Genomic DNA, 19,730 nt, shown 5'->3' with positions numbered 1-19,730 from the left:
TTTGCTGAAAGGCAAAATTGGTCCTTTTTTTTTTTTTTTTTTTTTTTTTTTTTTTTGCGGTACGCGGGCCTCACCGTTGTGGCCTCTCTCGCTGCAGAGCACAGGCTCCGGACGCGCAGGCTCAGCGGCCATGGCTCACAGGCCCAGCCGCTCCGCGGCATGTGGGATCTTCCCAGACCGGGGCATAGAACCCGTGTCCCAAACCCGTGTCCCCTGCATCGGCAGGCAGACTCTCAACCACTGTGCCACCAGGGAAGCCCCTGCCTTTTTTTTAAAAATAAAGTTTTATTAGAATATAGACACTTCCTTTCATTTACATATTTTCTATGGATCTTTCAGGCTACAACAGCAGAATAGTTGTGACAGAGACCATATAACCTGAAAATCCTTAAATGTTTATTATTTAGTCTTATTGTAAAATTACAGTAAAGGGAATGGACACAGTGAAGAGTAAAGAATTGGGGCTATTTCTGCAATCTACCAGTGGAATATTGTTTTATTATTAAATACCTTTTAAAAAATTTAACGGTTTAGAGAAGGTTTATAAAATAATGTTAAAGAGAAAAGAAGGTATAAAAATAAACAGGCAGTATGATCTCACCTCTACATAATCATATATAAGTAAATTACATATATTATATATAAATAATTCATATACATATATTATTTTCATATATATTTTTAAAGGCAAGCCACAAATAAAGAATATATTTTCAAAACAGGTATCTGATAAAGGACCTGTATCCAAAATACACAAAGAACTCTTAAAACTCAATAAAGATATAATTAACACTGCTGTATGTTATATATGAAAGTTGTTAAGAGTAAATCCTAAGAGTTCTCATCACAAGGAAAAATATTTTGTTCTATTTCTGTAATTCTGTATCTATATGAGATAATCGGTGTTCAATAAACTTACTGCGATAATCATTTCATGATGTACATCATTATGTTGTATACCTTAAATATATATGGTGCTGCATGTCAATTATATCTCAGTAAAACTGAAAGAAAAAAAACTCAATTTAAAAATGGGCCACCAGGGCCTCCCTGGTGGCACAGTGGTTAAGAATCTGCCTGCCAATGCAGGGGACACGGGTTCGAGCCCTGGTCCAGGAAGATCCCACATGCCGTGGAGTAACAGCCCGTGCGCCACAACTACTGAGCCTGCGCTCTAGAGTCCACAAGCCACAACTACTGAAGCCCGCGCACCTAGAGCCCAAGCTCCGCAACAAGAGAAGCCACCGCAATGAGAAGCCCGCGCATCGCAAAGAGTAGCCCCCACTCCCCGCAACTAGAGAAAGCCGCAGACAGCAACAAAGACCCAATGCAGCCAAAATTAATTAATTTTAAAATGATAATAAAAAAATAAAAATAGGCTGCCAAAGACAAATATCATATGATATCTTTTATATGTAGAATCCAAAACAAAAATGATACAAGTGAACTTATATACAAAACAGAAATAGACCCACAGACATAGAAAACAAACATGGTTACCAAAGGGAAAGGGGAGGGCATAAAATAGGAGTTTGTTATTAACATATACACACACTACTATATATAAAATAGATAACCAACAAGGATCTACTGTATAGCACAGGGAGCTATACTCAGTATTTTGTAATAACCTATAAGGGAAAAGAATCTGAAAACCATAGGTATATGTGTATGTGTAACTGAATCACTTTGCTGTACACCTGAAACTAACACAACATTGTAAATCAACTATACTTCAATTAAAAAAAAAAAGGCCAAAGATCTGAACAGGGCTTCCCTAGTGGCGCAGTGGTTGAGAGTCTGCCTGCTGATGCAGGGGACACAGGTTCATGCCCTGGTCCGGGAAGATCCCACATGCCGCGGAGCAGCTGGGCCCGTGAGCCATGGCTGCTGAGCCTGCGCGTCCGAAGCCGTGCTCCGCAACGGGAGAGGCCACAACAGTGAGAGGCCCGCGTACCACAAAAAAAAAAAAAAAAAAAAAAAAAGATCTGGATACCTCATTATAGAACATATACAGATGGCAATTAAGTATATGAAAAGATGCTAATCATCCTTTGTCAACATGGATTACAAATTACAACAATGAAATACCACTATGCACCTATTAGAATAGCTAAAATCAAAAAAGTTAACAATACCAAATGCTGGCAAGGATGCAAAGCAACAGGAACTCTTACACATTGCTGGTGGGAATGTAGAATGGCACAGCCACTTTGGAAGACAGTTTGATAGTCTCTTCCAAGCTAAACATAGTGTTACCATAAGAGCCATCAATATGTCCCTAGGTATTCAACCAATTGATGTGAAAACCTTTATCAACACAAAAACCTGCATATGGAAGTTTATAACAGATTTATTAATCATCACCAAAAGCTTGAAATAACCAAGATATGTTTTGACACATGAACGAATAAACAAAGTATGGTACACCTATACCATGGAATATTACTCAACAATAAAAATAAATGCACTAACAAGCCACAAAAGATAGAATAACATTAAAGGCATATTGCTAAGTGAAAGAAGGCAGTATGAAAGGTTACATATCATATAATATGTATATATGATATGTATATCACATGTATGACACTGGAAAAGACTAAACTATAGAGATAGTAAAATGATTAGTGGTTGCCAAGGGTATGGGGTTCATGATGAATAGGTGAAGTACAGGGGACTTTTAGGACAGTAAAACTATTCTGTATGATACTGTAATGGTGAATACAAGACATGATGCATTTGTCAAAACCCATGTTAACTTTATAGCACAAAATGAACCTTAACCTAATCCATGCAAATTAAAAAAAATCATTTAGGAGGTTAGGGGATTAAACGCAGACTGTGACAAGAGATTCTAACTGTATTACAAATATATAAAAACAACCTCACTGAAGGAGGTGTGGCAGGTTTATTTAGGTCACTAAATAACTCTGGAAATGACTGCAGTCTGTAAGACTAAAGGCAAAAGGAACTGCACATAAGCACTTACTGTAATAAATAATGTTGTAATGGGCAGAGGTTAACAATTCTGATACAGCTATACATGTATACCAGAATTGAATAATTAAGTGAATGGCAGATGACAGGGACCAGGGTATTTATTTATTTATTTTACTATTGGAGTGGGAGTTTACAGATAAACGAGGGAAGTTAGACTGATCCATGATGTAATGAATTAAGAGTTGGAGACAGTATGAACTCATGTTTAGCTTAATGCAGCTAGAGATAGTTACATATAGAAATACTTATAAATATGTGTAAATACATAGGTTAGTATAAAAGCATTTTTTTTCAGCCTGTCAGCTAAGAGGGCCTAAAAGAAATGACACACAGGAGCAACAAGCATTCCTTGTGCCTAGACATTGGTTTCTAAAACCATTCTCCAATAAATGGAAGCAGAATTTCTTGGCAAAATGGCTGATTCTAAGGTAGTAAATATACAAAATGACTCTGTAGTGCCATAATTATGGTGGCAGAGAATAAGGAAATGCGAATGTGAAGGGAGAGGGAGACAAGGGGAGAGGAGGGGTGTAGGGAAGAGGGAAGGGTAAGAGAGGAGAGGGAAGGAGGAGGAGGAAGAAGAGGAAGAGGAGGAAAAGAAAAAAGAAAATCTACATACACAAGCCCAATAGGGTTATGTCAAAGGAGCACAGGAGCTAACCAAAAGAGCTCCAAGTGACCAAAGCTAGAACAATTCAAAGAGCAAAGTAAAACAGTATTAGCTAATAACCCAAAATATAAAATAAGTACTCACGAGTCCATGTTGCTTTAAATAAATGACTGAACAAACTAGTACAGCTGTCCCTCAGAGTCTGCAGGGGATTAGTTCCAGGACCCTCCATAAGTACCAAAATTTGAGGATGCTCAAGCCCCTTATGTAAAAAGACACAGTATTTGCATATTGGACACACCCCGCTATATACTTCAAATCATCTCTAGATTACTTAAAATACCTAATATAATATAAATGCTACGTAAATAGTTGCAAATACAATGTAAATAGTTGCGGGCATTTGGCAAATTCAAGTTTTGCTTTTTTTGGAACTTACTGGAACTTTTGTCCCAAATACTTTTTTTAAATTGAAGTATAGTTGATTTACAATGTTAATTTCTATTGTACAGCAACTGATTCAATTATACACGTATATACACTCTTTTTTTCCCCAAATATTTTTAATCTGAGGTTGGTTAAATCAGTGGATGCAGAACCCAAAGATATGGAGGGATGACTGCAAATGGGAAAAAAGAGACACATCTCCCATATAGAGGAATTCAAAATAATTTATGTAGATATCCCACCCTCAAGAAAAAGCAGCATGACTCACTACTTCGTAGGTGTGCAGTGTGCACAGTGACTTCCTTCCAAAGTGTACATTATGCAAAGGGGAAAAATAAGAGTAACTCTACAGTGGAGAAACCTGACAAACACTATCTCAGTCAGGTGACCATGACCAACATCAACAGTGATAAATCATGCTAACAGTATATACCCTTGATATGTCATGGAAATAGCACTTTGCATGTGGTCTTCCTCCCAATAACCCATAATCCCATTCTTATCATGAGAAAAACATCAGACAAACCTCAATAGTGGGGCATCCTACAAAATCTGTGCCCAGTACTCCTCAAAACTGTTAAGTTCATCAAAAAAAAGAAATTCAGAGAAATTGCCCCTGCCAAGAGGAGCCTAAGGAAACAGGACAACCAAATGTAACATGGTATCCTGGATAGGATTTCAGAAAAGAACAAGTACATTACATAAGAACTAAGGAAATCAAATCAACTATGGACTTAGCTAATAACAATATATCAATATTGGCTTATTAAGCATAACAAAGTATATAAAATGTTAAAATGTAAAATGTTAAAAACAGGAGAAGCTGGGTTTGATATACTCAGTACTATCTTCTCACTTTTTCTGAAGATCTGAAACTATTAAAAATCAAAGTCTATTAAAAAAGAAAAAACAGCCAAGTGTTAAATGATAGATCTCTCTCTACTGGAAATATGGGCAATTTATGATTTGTCTTTATAGTTCTCTGTGCCATACACATTTTCTAGAATAAGCTCTATGTTGCTCTAAAACATATAAGCGTAAGATTTGTTTGCTCAACTTACTTAAATACTAAACACTAGAACTGTGATTATAAATTTTAAAAGCAGATACTATTTATTGAATAATTACAACTTGTTGCATACTGATTGTGCTATGAATTTTTTTTTTTTTTTTTACGCGGGCCTCTCACTGTTGTGGCCTCTCCCGCTGTGGAGCACAGGCTCTGGACGCACAGGCTCAGCGGCCATGGCTAACGGGCCCAGCCACTCCACGGCATGTGGGATCTTCCCAGACCGGGGCACGAACCCCGTGTCCCGTGCATTAGCAGGCAGACTCTCAACCACTGTGCCACCAGGGAAGCCCTGCTAAGAATTTTATCAATACTCCGTGAACACTACTATTCCGTTTTAAAAGAACACCACTGTGCCTTTTTAAAAGATAAGGAACTAGAGGTTCAGAAATTTTAGGCCACAGAGCTAACAGATGGCAGATAAGCTGACTTCAAACATGCTTTTATTTTTAGATAATATAGCTTCCCTAGAATTACTCGTTCACTAGTGCCATATATTATCTTAAAGTACTTCACAACAACACTATGAAGTCAGTTTTAAATAACCGTATTTATGTGAAACTGTGTTAGAAGAAAAATGTGACAGGCACTATTGCAGTGCCGACTCCACCAAAGACAAAACAAAACCTCCATCAGATAAAACAATGTGTTTAGGTCCTGATAAACCCATCATAAATTGAAAATATCATTAAGTTGAAAATGCATTTAAATACACCCAATCTATCAAACATCACAGATTAGCCTAGCCTACCTTAATGTTCATAATACTTAATTAGCCTACAGTGGACAAAATCATCTAACACAAAGCCTATTTTATAATAAAGTGTTGAACATCCCATGTAATTTAATGAACACTGTACTGAAAGTGAAAAACAGAACGGTTATATGTGTACAGAATGACCGTAAGTACCTTGACTGTTTACTCCCTCATGGCACTGGGAGCTAGGCTCTCTGCCACTGACCGATATCACAAGAGAGTATCGTACTGCATATTCCTAGCCTGGGAAAAGATCAAAATTCAAGGACTGCCCGGGTGGTCCAGTGGTTAAGACCCCGTGTTTCCACTGCAGGGAGCGTGGGTTCAATCCCTGGTCGGGGAACTAAGATCCTGCTTGCCGCGTAGCGCGGCCAAAGGAGGAAAAAAAAGAGAGAGAAAAAAAAAAAGATAAAAATTCAAAGTATGGTTTCTATTGAATGCATGTCATTTTCACACCATGGTAAAGGTGAAAAATCCTAAGTTGAACTATCATAAGTCAGTGAGCAACTGTACAAGCAGCACTGCTACAGAAACACAGTGACTGCCAAACCTACTTCTAATAACTTTAAAATATTTAGATCTTGTTTTACCAGGAGGCATCCTCAAGCATGCCTCTTTCCTAGGCAATAAGGTGGTTCTTTCAAAATGTATCAAATCAATTATTCTCCTTACACTACTGTTAAATTCAAAGAGATATTGAGACTGATTTCTTGCCTTCATTAAGGCTCACCACCCTACTGCTCAAGCTATTTTAACATGTGACAGAATTGATAAACTGAGAATGAATAGCCTATATCTGTGTTTCTTATGATGCTATTTCATGATTCCTTAATTCACAGGCTGACTCAACTAAGGCTCGCTTATTTTTAAGAAAATTGGTCTATTTTTAGGAAAATTGGTCCCATCATGAAAATAAGCCAAGAGGAGACTGCACACATGTCCTGAACAAGGGAAATCCAAAACCTACTCAAAGAGTTACATTATCAGCATCCATGAATAAACTCAAATATATGGAGAAGAACCTGGCAAAAGGACACAGGAGCCACACTGATGGGGCACCCACTAGCCAATTCTGGGATAATGTGAGCAACAAAAGAAAAGATTAGCGAAAAGAAAACAATCTGATTTTTAAAAGTAGGCAAAGGTTTTGAACGGCCATTTTACCAGTGAAGATATACGGATAACAAATAAGCCTACGAAAAGATGCTCAACATGATAAGCCATTAGGGAAATGTAAATTAAAACCACAAAGGACACAACCAACCACCTATTAGGATGGTTTTAAAAAAATGACATCAAGTGGTGGTGAGGATGCACAGTTACTGAGATGCTGATACACTTCTGGTGGGAAAGCAAAAAGGCACGAACCACTTGGAAAACAGTTAAATATACAAATACTATAAGGATCCAACAATCGCATCCCTAGTTATTTATCCAAATAAAATGAAACCTGTATACAAATATTCAAAGCAGCTTTACTCCTAATCATCAAAACCTGGAAATTCAAATGTGCCTCGCCAGAGGAATGAATAAAATGTGGTACATCCATACAATGCAATATTATTCAAAATAAAAAGTAACAAACTCTTGATATACACCACACCTTAGATGAATCTCAAGTGTACCATGCTAAGTAAAAAAAACCACACTCAAATGGTCACATACTGTATGACTGCATTTACATATTTTGGAGAAAGCAAACCATGAGGTTAGAAAACAGATTGGAAGTTGGCAGGAGTTAAGGATGGGTGAAGGGTTTGAAAACAAAGGGAATTTAGGGGGACTGGGGAGGATGATAGAATTTTTTTGTATTTTAATTAGTGGTGATTACATGAATATACACATGTTAAAATTCAAAGAACTGTAAATCAAAGCATAAGCTTCACCATCTGTAAGTTAATGAATTTAAAAAGAAAAATCAAGTTAAAATAACAATTGCAAAGGATTAAATCCTTTAATCCCTTCAAACAGAAAACCAACTAATATAACCCAAAAACATTTGGGAACATCTGGACTAATCGACAGCATACGTCTCCTGATGCAATGCATTGAGAATTTAGCATTACGTCTGGGGAAGTCCTGCTAAAAGGGCTTAACATAAATTTAATCAAGAGGAAAGTCAGACAAGCCTAAGATGAGGTCACTCTATAAAACAACTGGTTTGGACTCTTCAAAAATGTCAATTACGGGCTTCCCGTAATTGGCGCAGTGGTTGAGAGTTCGCCTGCCGATGCAGGGGACACGGGTTTGTGCCCCGGTCCGGGAAGATCCCACATTCCGTGTAGCGGCTGGGCCCGTGAGCCATGGCTGCTGAGCTTGCATGTCCAGAGCCTGTGCTCCGCAGTGGGAGAGGCCACAACAGTGAGAGGCCCGCATACGGTAAAAAAAAAAAAAAGTCAATTACATTAAAAAAAATCAGGAATGGATCCAGATGAAAGAAGTCTAAAGACATAAGAGAGCCCAAAGCAACATACAATCTTAGATATTTATTTTTTCCATAAAAGACTTTATGGTTGGGATAACTGACAAAATCTCAATGTGGTCCATCAATTGGATAACAGTATTGTGTCAATGTTAATTTTCTGATTTTGATCATTACACTGTGATTATGTAAGAAAATTCCTTGTTTTGGAGGGGAAAAACCAAATATTTAGGGGGGTTACTCTTAAATGGCTCAGGAAAAAAATAATTAAAAAGAGGAAGAAAGAATATAAGGTTATGTTCACGTTTGGCAAATCCGAGTGAAGGGTATCAAGGAATTCTCCGTACTATCTTGCAACTTTTGTCTGAAATTATGTCAAAATTAAAAATAAATTACTTTTTAAAGTAAACGTCCTCTGGGCTAAAAATAACAGATCAAGTTATCTAAAGGATGGGAATCGGACTTCTCTGGTGGCATCCAGAGAAGACTCCACCTGCCAGGTTTGATCCCTGGTCCGGGAAGATCCCACATGTTGCGGAGCAGCTAAGCCCGTGCACCACAACTATTGAGCCTGAGCTCTAGAGCCCGGAAGCCACAATTACTGAGCCCGTGCATATAGAGCCCGTGCTCCACAACAAGAGAAGTCATTGCAATGAGAAGCCCACGCACCGCAACGAAGAGCAGCCCCCACTCGCCGCCACTAGAGAAAGCCTGTGTGCAGCAATGAACCCAATGCAGCCAAAAATAAGTTAAATAAATAAATAAACTTATTTTTAAAAAAATAAAGGATGGGACTCAACATGAACACATTTACTAAAATTTTAAGAGTCATGGGAAAGCTCCTGGCACTTACTCAGAACTGATCAGAGAAGTGTGCTCTAGCACAAAGTCTGGAATTCTGGGTTCCACTGCGGCAAGGAATTAGCTTGATGCTGTTAAACATCTAACCACACAAGCAACTCTCTCCCCTCAACTGTTTCCTTGCTCATCAAGTGCCTCTTGCCAATAAAACAGCAGCTTCAAATGCAGATTTGGCCACAAAAAAATAATCAATCATACTGACTTAGAATAATTATAAATTGGGTTATAAATCAGGTTCCTGTTATTCTGATTAATACCAGCATCCTCAAGTTGTATCAACTCTGGGACATAAGCCTGGAAATTATCCTCTAAAATGATAGATTTATCAAGGCTATATAACTGTGTGCACTCTTGGCTAACAGCTTTTCTTTTAGCTATACTCCCTCATCTTGTCACAGCCTTCTTTCAACCAACAGATTTCATTACTCATAAAGACACAACATGAAAACAAGAAAGACTAAATAAGGTTAGTGAGAAATTACATTTTTCAGTGGGAAAGTCATATGACAATACTTAAATAACATTAATTCTACTTCAGAAACCTGCATGAAATTTAAATATGACACCCACATAATCACTTCAAGGACACAAAAAAGGGGGAGAGCATTTTTATTTTCATGCTTTTTCAAGTCTTGACATAGAAGAGGTAAACACAGACCACAGGTAAAAACTTTATGCAGACAGAAGCCACTTTAGAAAGCACAGGCCTTTATTCAAAACTTCAGAATTAGGGAGTCTGATCTTAAAAAAAGGAAAATGTTCTATTCAGCACTTACTCAATTTCCTTATATAGTGGTATGTATAGAATTTATGAATTAGCGCTTAGTAAGTCTGATCTTGCTTATAGAAATAGGATCTTAATACTTCATTTTCAGAACACTTTAAAACCCAAGCCAATGTTTATCCTTCAAGGATGTGGAAGGCATTCCTCATTCAAATCTGATTCGTGGTTTTATAAAGCATGAAGATCATTTTCATTACTTCATCAACTATATGCTGGATTCTAATATTCTTTTTGATAGTGATGTGTTCAGTGATAGAAACTTATAAAAAGAGAATTCCTTCTTAATTTGTAAACCAAAATTTTAAAAGTAAAATCCCTGAAGTGATAGGAAGACATTTTTATGACATAAGTAGCTACTTCACTAAGCTGCTGGCACAAGCCAAAACAACAAAGGTACAAATTGTTATTTAACCTTTAAATACTGTTTGCTACAAATCTACAAATATTTTAAATATACTTTCTTCTTCAATGAAAATTAAGATAATCTCCAACTTAACAGCTTTTGAAGATGTAAATATTACAAATAAAAAAGACAGCTTTCCTACTGAATGTCCAACGATAAACTGAACCCCAAGTTTTCTATCCCAAAGACATAAAAGTGATCTAAAGTGGACTAAGTGCATGGCAAGTTCTTATTAAAAATGATTCTTCATATGCTCTTCTACTAAAGCAATCAATATAAAAAGAATATGAAAGCTTGTTTTCTGCTTGAAGATTTAGGTAACCTCCAAGGAATCAGAACTTGTGAGCTTTTAAAACCCAGAGCTATAGTATGTGAAAATACTAGTGTCTGATAAAAAAGTAAACCAATAAAATTCCATATGTAAAATGGCCTAAATATCAGTAATAATTACATTCTGCATTTTTTTATCTAAAACTTCAAAGCCATCAACCTTTATCAGTGCTTCAAGTGAACAATCAAAGCAGTCAGGTTTAAAACTAAATTTCTCTTCTCTCAATATGAAGGCATAGACAGAATAGACAGTAAAAATTATTTTGTCCAACATCCTGAGCCTACGGATGTGGAAACCATCTACAACATGATCTCATTATGTCATCATCGATTCACCTTCTTCACCAGTAGCATCTTGGGAAATGTGAAGGTCTTCAAGCATCTCAGCCAGACTAATTCGAGGTGCTCCTTCATCATCTGTGTCACCTTCCACAGGAATAGTTGAATCTAAGAAAAAAAAGAGGATTTCAAATACAACTATGGAAATATACAAATATACTTGTATAGGGGTCAGCAAATTAAGGAAGGGATCATGCTAGGATGCAAATGATACCAAATGTGGTATAGTAAACAACATTTTAATAAGTTTTACTGTTGTGCAAGTTTGGGATTTTTTTGGGGGGTGGTAAATGTTTACAGTAGTTTTAAAGACAAATGACAAAAGTCATTTATGGAATCAGAGTTTAAGATACCAAAATACTCATACTGGGTTAATATATTTATTTATAGAAGCTACAACTTAAATCAAATACTCCTAATTCACCAACCTCTATAAATGTTCACATTTTTTCTAATTGCCTCATCTTCTTCAAGATCTTCAAGGAAATCTTGGTATTGCCTATAGAAGGGTAAAGAAACATTTAAGTATTTCACCTTTACCAAGAAAGTATGAAGTTAATGTTTTCTTCATCTTCAGCATTATAAGTGTGTTCCAAGTATTAAAATCTTTAAAAATAGTAACTGAAGGTCAAGTATGGATGTTAATTAAATACTAACAGGTTTTTAAAAATTCTTTTCTTTCAAAATTACATTATTAAAAAAAATACACACCTGAATATAGGTGACATTAAATATAAGACAATAACAAGACCCCTTCATACTTTACCCTCCCCCCAAAAAAATGTATGGCCAAGTTGAAATACACACACTTTAAGACTATAGATGAAATAGTCAAATATGTACTTACAATATCTATTTAACATTATATACTTATATATACATATTTTAAATTATACTATGAGACTATATTTTAGAAATACTGCTGTTTCCCACTCACATTTCATGACACAACTTTTATTTAAACTTAATGTCATCATTAAGGCCACTTTTCCAATCATCCAATAAACTTTTCTAGAACACAGTATCTTCATTTCTCCTTAAGTTGTATGAAAAACAGCATATTTGATATCTATGTGGTATTTTCTTTTTATACTAAATCATAAGTAATACTTTGCTATTTGTGATATCCACAAGGTAATTGCTCACTATATTTTCAAATGAATCATCAATAATAACACTGCAATTGTCAGGTCAGAACCCAGGAAATAATAACTAAATCTGTGTTAAATGTCATTACATCTGTTCATACTGATCCAAACAACATATTGATAAGAACAGAAAATTAATATTGAGTGCAAGCATGTGGTGACTATTTCTTTATGATAAAAAAAAAACCCATAAAGATTTATCGTAAGAATTTCCTTTGAGACAACATATAAAATATAAAGAAAGTGGGACCTTTCATCATCTGTATCCATGTTTTCTCTATCTCTTGCGAGCTCTTTCAGTTTCCAGTTTCTACGACGCTGACGTTTGGTACGGTCATAGCTCTTCTTGATTAACACCTAAAAGTAAGAGAAATATTTGCAAAGTTACAAAAAATGGGAACTAGGTAACAGGACCTCAAAATCCAACAAAATTTTTAAAATGAAAGCTTATGGGAATGCCAGGAAGACACTAAACTAATGACAGTGGTTATACCTTAAGGGAAAGGAGTAGGGATCAAGAAGTGGTGTCAAGAGAACTTTTAACATTTTTATTAATGTACTTAATATTTTATGAGAATTCATTTAGCCATTATTTGTATAACTGTTAAAATTTACTAACTGAAATTTTCCAGTGACTGAAAATTAAAATTTTTTATACCAAAAATTTCGTTTCTGGTGGTTTTTTTTCTTCCTTTACACCAAAGTTCCGTTTTCAGCTACCATTCACATAAATCACTCTGAAACATTATTACAGGCAGACATTTTTCTCCCTTTCATTCCTACTAATAAGCACTTACAGAATTATATATATTTTCACAACTGTATATCCTAGAACAATTTAATAAAGTGTGGAATAAATGAAAATAACTTTATAATACAAAACCTATGTAAGACCATTTGATCTTCTCTTATGACCTTTTTGAAAAATACCTATTTAGAATTACACCGAAACCATGCTCCTATTTCCTAATTTATTAATTAATAAAAGCACAACTGGGTGGTGAGGAGGGGAGCCTTTCTTATACCATGACTTTATTTTTGCCCACAGCTAAAGAGATCAATGTTTATTTTAAAAGATTAAGTAAAGCAAACAGGAGATAGGGTCTTTCACATTTCACATTCACTGTTACTCAGGATTCTGATAAACTCATGTTAGAATTTAACAGATTTTTTTCAGAAGTAACATTCTTTCTCTAAGACCTAACACTGTGAAGATTACTTTCAACTACAATTATATTCAAACCTGAATGATGGTTTTAACTCTAAATGCCTTCTTAACAATACATGGAATAAGCTGAGCCTAAAAGAATGAACAGGGATAAATTCTAAAGGTCATCATTTTTAGCTGCAAATTTATTTTTACTCTAAAGATACTATCAAGTATTTTGACAGAATGAAAATTTGATTATAAGAGCAACCAAAAAACTCAATAAATCTTGGATTTTATCCACTAAGAATAATTATCTTAAATGAAGGTTTTGCTATTATACCTTAACTGCAATTTCAAAAGAAACCTCTAAATTGATTACTTTCAAAAATGTGAACTCATGCATCTTACTCATAAGAGTTACATCAATCGTCTTCAACACATGAAAAAGAGGAAAATCTAAAGCCTTACCACATCTGGGACTCTATCTGATTTCATTTTGTTGACATGCTCATCATTTAAGTTACAGTTGGCCAAATCAAACCTGAAATGAAAACAATGAAACACTTAATGACAAAAACACTTACTCTTTCCAGGTAACTTTTTATTTTATAGATGATCACCTAACAGTTCCTCCTAAGATCAAACATTTAATATGCTTTCCCACTTTAGAAGTTTTGCAGTGTACTATACAGTGAACAGGCTTCTACAGACCTGGTAAAGATAATAATGCACTCTATCTCTCAGTTTCACATGTCATCCATTATTGTCCACCTTACTATACTCTTGTAAAAGAAGCAAAACAGACTTATATATCAGTCTAACATTAGGATTCAGTTACATGGTTCCATTCAGTTTATAGACAACAAAAACAAAACACCCCTCATTCTCTAGTAAAAGGAACTGAAACCCTAAGAGCAAAAATAACGTTTAAGGCATGCTTATAAGCTCTGCATCAGAATGGACTATCCTATGCCTATAAAGACCCTTTACATATAGAGCTGCCATATTTTAAAAGTGAAATATTTTAACAACAGCATATGCATAATAAAAAACTACCTGCTCCCCCCAAAAACTACAAACATAATCTAATCATACTACTTCAGGGTTCAATTACTCAAAATCATGGAATAACTATGGGTTTCTGTCCAATCAATAATTTCATTTAGTTATCAAAAATAAAGTGAGCTATATGGCTCCTAAGAACTCTTAAATTCTTTTTAAGATAAACAACTTTATTTTAGATAGCTTTGCTGGCTCCCAGAGAAAATCTGCAATGCTAGCCTGCAGTTTAAAATAATATAGAATAATACAAACCCCAACACCAGGTCTCCAGGATTTAGAAGATGTCCCAAATGAGTGCGACAAAAATACTGTTTATCTGTACTCATTTCAGATGTTTTCTGTACCCAGACTTCCCCGAGGGTATGCTTAACAGGAAAGAAAATGAACTCTTCAATAATCTATGCATAACTTAAAAAGCATCTCATAGAATAATTAAATACAATGTTGATTTTGGTTTTCTGATTTTCGTTTTAAAGACAGAAATTGTTTTATTTTCCAGATCTCTGAAACACTGTCAAAATTAACAGATTACTGAATTATGAGTACAGAAAAAGACTCATAAGTAATTCATAAAATAAATATTTTTGTTAAAATTTTATTCAAGGCTTTTATAAAACATTAACATTGTCACCTAAAAACAGACACATATGTAGAATTTTCAAAAGAAATGTTCTCACAGGGAGATGGGCCAAAAAAGACTGAGCAAAAAGAATAACTAAAAAAGTAGGGGAATCTTAAATCCAGAAAATATCTTAAGCAACCCCTTGTTTTACACATAAGGTTAAAAAAAACAGCCTTCAGAGAAAATAATCTAGCAATCCCAGCAGCACCACTACCACCACAACAGAACCCAAATCTTCATCAGTTTTTTGAATGTCTACTATTTTGAGGTATAACTTTTTTTTTAACTATTTACCATGGAAACATCATCTCAAGTTTGAACTTTTAAAGCAGAAAACCATTAATGTCCCTTTCCAACATGGAATTTTACAAGCAATTGTAACTGACATTTCCAACTTCACGGCTGAATGAAGTATAGCACATGCCAATACCTTTTACTAACAAAAACAGAACCAAGTAAAATGGGATCAAGAGCAAAATACTAAGAATTATAGATAGAATTAAGGAATCTCATAGAGGTGAAAAGAAGAGGTAGAGAGAGGGGAAGAAACTGAAATAACAGGTCCCAGATTTAGGAAAAAACTGGAAAAAAAATCGAATTACCAGGGAAACACTAAATTCTAGCTAAATGCATTTTTTGAAAGGAAAGAAAGTAGCTTGTTTTTTGGGGGGGTAAACTGGAAAAAAAATCGAATTACCAGGGAAACACTAAATTCTAGCTAAATGCATTTTTTGAAAGCAAAGAAAGTAGCTTGTTTTTTTGGGGGTTTTTTTTACAGTACGCAGGCCTCTCACTGTTGTGGCCTCTCCCGTTGCGGAGCACAGGCTCCAGATGCGCAGGCTCAGCGGCCATGGCTCACGGGCCCAGCCGCTCCACGGCATGTGGGATCTTCCCGGACCGGGGCACAAACCCGTGTCCCCTGCATCGGCAGGCGGACTCTCAACCACTGTGCCACCAGGGAAGCCCAAGAAAGTAGTTTTATATATGCCTGAGGGGAAGTGGTGGTGCTTAAATGATAAACATTTCTTTTTTTTTTTTAATAACTTTATTAATTTGTTTTTACTTTCGGCTGTATTGGGTCTTTGTTGCTGCTCATGGGCTTTCTCTAGTTGAGGCAAGCGGACACTACTCTGTTGCGGTGCGCGGGCTTCTCATTGTCTTGGCTTCTCTTGTTGCAGAGCACAGGCTCTACAGCGCAGGCTCAGTTGCTCCGCAGCATGTGGGATCTTCCTGGGCCAGGGCTCGAACCCGTGTCCCCTGCATTGGCAGGCAGATTCTTAACCACTGTGCCACCAGGGAAACCCTAAACGTTTGTTCTTAATCATATAATCAAATTTTTTATTTTAAAAATATGAAAAGTAATTCTTCCATTCCCATTTTCTCAAGTTACTGGAAGTTATTTTTGTCTCAAGACACAATATTACCTCAATAGAAATAGCATTCAATAGAAATGAGCACTGCTACTATACAGTTTGGGGGGCCTCTAAATACTATTTTATAGTAGAAGAAATCAGACTTACATCCTTGAAGAAACACCTGATTTCAGATATGGGGTAGGAATTATGTGATTTTGTGATTTTGGAACACCAAAATGTTGTGGTGTTGTCCCACCAAGTAAGGATGCTTTCAAAGACTAGGAAAGTCATGTCAAAAGAACAAAGGAATAGAGCTATATCTATTAAAGAAATTGAGTCAATAATTAGTAATCTTCCAAAATAGAAAGCACCAGGCCCTGATGGATTCACTGGTGAATTCTAGCAAACATTTAAGGTAGAAATTATACCATTCCTCTAGAATCTTTTCCCAAAGGCAGAAACAGAGGGAATACTTCCTAACTTATTTACAAAGTCAACATTACCTTATAACCAATACCAGACAAAGACATTACAAGGAAAGCAATCTACAGACCAATCTCTCATGAACACAGATTCAAAACTCCTCAACAAAACATAAAAGAACTGTACACCATTACCAAGTGGGATTTAACCTATGTATGCAAGGCTGGTTCAACATGTGAAAATCAAATTAATGTAGTCCATTAATCAAATCAACAGGTTAAAAAGGAAAAAAAATCACATGATGATATCAATAAAGAAAAAGCATTTGACAAAATCCAGCACCCATTCATGATAAAAAAAAAACCTCTCAGTAAACTAGAAATAGAGGGGAACTTCTGCTACCTGATAAAGCATATCTATTAAAAAAAACCTTAAACCTAACATTATACTTAATGGTGAGAAACTTGCAGCTTTCCCACTAAGATCAGGTACAAGGCAAGAATGTTCCCTCTCACTACTCATTTTCAATATCCTACTGGAAACCCTAGCTAATACAAAAGATAAGAAAAGGAAATGAAAGGTATATATAAATTGGAAAGGTAAAAATAAACTTATCTTTGCAGATGACATGGTCATCTACATAGAAAATGTAAATGGACCAAAGAGCTCCCGGAATACAGCAAGGTTACAGGATACAAAGTTATAAACGAAAGTCACTTTCCTATATACCAACATAAAAAAGTGGAATTTGAATTTTAAAAATACCATTTACATTAGCACCCCCCCAAAAATGAAATACTTAGGTGTATTTCATTAACAAAATATGTATAAGATCTGTATGAGGAAAACTACAAAACTCTGATGAACAAAATCAAAGAACTAAAACAGAGAGATGTTCCATGTTCATGGACAGGAAAACTCAATATTTTCAAGATGTAAGTTCTGCCCAACTTGACCTACAGATTCATGCAATTCCAATCAAAATCCCAACAAGTTTAGCCACAGAGGCATAATATACAGCATAAGGAATATGGTCAGTAATACTGTAGTAATTTTGTATGGAGACAGATGGTAACTAGACTTATCATGGCGATCATTTCATAATGCATGAAAATATCAAATCACTTGTGTAGTACACCTGAAAATAACATACTGTTGTATGTCAACTATGTTTCAATTAAAAAAAATTTCCAATAAGGTATTTTGTGGATATCGACAACTGCTTTTAAAGTTATACCAAGACAAAAGATCCTGAACAGTCAACACAATTTTAAAGGAGAAGAACAAAGTTGTAGGACTGACACTACCCAACTTGAAGACTTAATATAATGCTACAGTAATCATGACAGTGTGGTACTGACAAAAGAATAAACAAATATTATACATCAGTGGAACAAAATAAGAGAGCCCAGAAATATACCCAAATAAATAGAGTCAAGTGATCTTTGACAAGGGACCCAAATAAATACAGTCAACTGATCTCTGACAATGGAACAAAGACAGTCTTTTCAACTAATGGTGCTAGAATAATTGGACATTGACATGCAAAAAAAAGTCAATCTGGACACAAACCTTACACCCTTCACAAAAATTAACTCAAAATGGATCACAGACCTTAGTGTACAACACACAACTATGAGAATCCTAGAAGATAACAAAGGAGAAAATCTAGCTGACCTTGGGTTTGGCAATGACTTTTTCAATACAATAACAAAGGCAGGATCCATGAAAGAATAATTGATAACCTGGACTTCATTAAAATTAGAAACTTCTGCTTTATGAAAGACAATGTCAAGAGAATAAGATGATAAACCACACTGGGAGAAAATATTTGCAAAAAACATATCTAACAAAGGACTTTTAACCAAAATAACTCTTAAAACTCAAAAATAAGAAAACAAACAACCTGATTTAAAAATGGGCCAAAGACCTTAACAGACACCTCACCAAAAGACATACAGATGGCAAATAAGCATGAGAAAATACTCCTCATCATGTGTCATCAGGGAAATACAAATTAAAGTGACAATGAGATACTACTATATACCTATTAGGAAGGCCCTACACACTGACAAATCCAAAATCCTGACATCAAATGTTGGTGAAGATGTGGAGCAACAGGAACTCTCATACGTTACTGGTGGGAATGCAAGATGATACCACCACTATGGAAGACAGTTTGGCAGTTTCTTACAAAACTAAACATGCTCCTTGGTATTTACACAAAGAAGCTGAAAGCTCATGTCCACACAAAAACATGCAAAAGAATGTTTATAGCAACTTTATTGATAACTGCCAAAACTTGGAAGCAACCAATATGTTCTTCAGTAGGTGAATAAGTAAACTGTGGTACATCAAAACAATATTATTTCGCACTTAAAAAAAAAAGAGCTATTAAGCCATGAAAATACATGGAGAAAATTTAAATGCACATTACTAAGTGAAAGAAGCCAATATGAAAAGACTGTATGAGTCCAATTATATGACATTCTGGAAAAGGCAAAACTATACAGACAGTATTAAAAAAAAAAAATCAGTGATTGCCAGGGGTTAGGAGTGAGGGAAGGATGAAAAGGCAGAGCACAGAGGATTTTAAGGGCAGTGAAAATATCTGGCATGATACTACAATGATGGATACATGTCACTATACATTTGTCCAAACCCATAGAAAGTACAATACCAAGAGAGAATCCTAATGTAAAATATGGACAATGGGTGATTATAATGTGTCAATGTAGATTCATCAATTGTAACAAATGTACCACTCTTTTGGCAGGAGAAGGGCATTTGATAATGGTGGAGGCTATGCGTGTGTGGAGGCAAGGAGTGTACAGGAAATCTTTTACCTCCTCTTAATTTTGCTGCAAACCTAAAAGTGCTCTAAAAACAGTAAGTCATTAAAAAATATTTTTTTGAAGGAAATAGAAACTATTCTGAAGGGACTCCTA

The 19,730-nt window shown here is 35.5% G+C and overlaps 1 protein-coding gene across 2 annotated transcripts in view; it reads right to left on the bottom strand.

Annotated features, from left to right (window-relative positions):
* NMD3 (NMD3 ribosome export adaptor) overlaps positions 1-19,730 on the bottom strand; it is a 75,584-nt gene that overhangs the window by 26,821 nt on the left and 29,033 nt on the right. Inside the window, exons 12-16 of one of the 2 annotated variants that reach the window (XM_024763637.1) lie at positions 14,635-14,747; positions 13,789-13,861; positions 12,421-12,527; positions 11,451-11,521; positions 11,020-11,130 (exon numbers count right to left, since the gene is read on the bottom strand). In XM_024763637.1, the coding sequence (XP_024619405.1) occupies positions 11,020-11,130; positions 11,451-11,521; positions 12,421-12,527; positions 13,789-13,861; positions 14,635-14,747 (475 nt within the window). Of the gene's footprint in view, positions 1-9,758; positions 11,131-11,450; positions 11,522-12,420; positions 12,528-13,788; positions 13,862-14,634; positions 14,748-19,730 lie in introns of those variants that run through there. The other variant, XM_024763645.1, reaches the window with a different exon arrangement.

Source organism: Neophocaena asiaeorientalis, unplaced genomic scaffold, assembly GCF_003031525.2.
Source record: "Neophocaena asiaeorientalis asiaeorientalis breed wild unplaced genomic scaffold, Neophocaena_asiaeorientalis_V1.1 scaffold395, whole genome shotgun sequence".
NCBI lineage: Eukaryota > Metazoa > Chordata > Mammalia > Artiodactyla > Phocoenidae > Neophocaena > Neophocaena asiaeorientalis.
The sequence above is the reverse complement of the archived record's forward strand: the minus strand, read 5'-3'. Positions and strand labels throughout refer to the sequence as shown.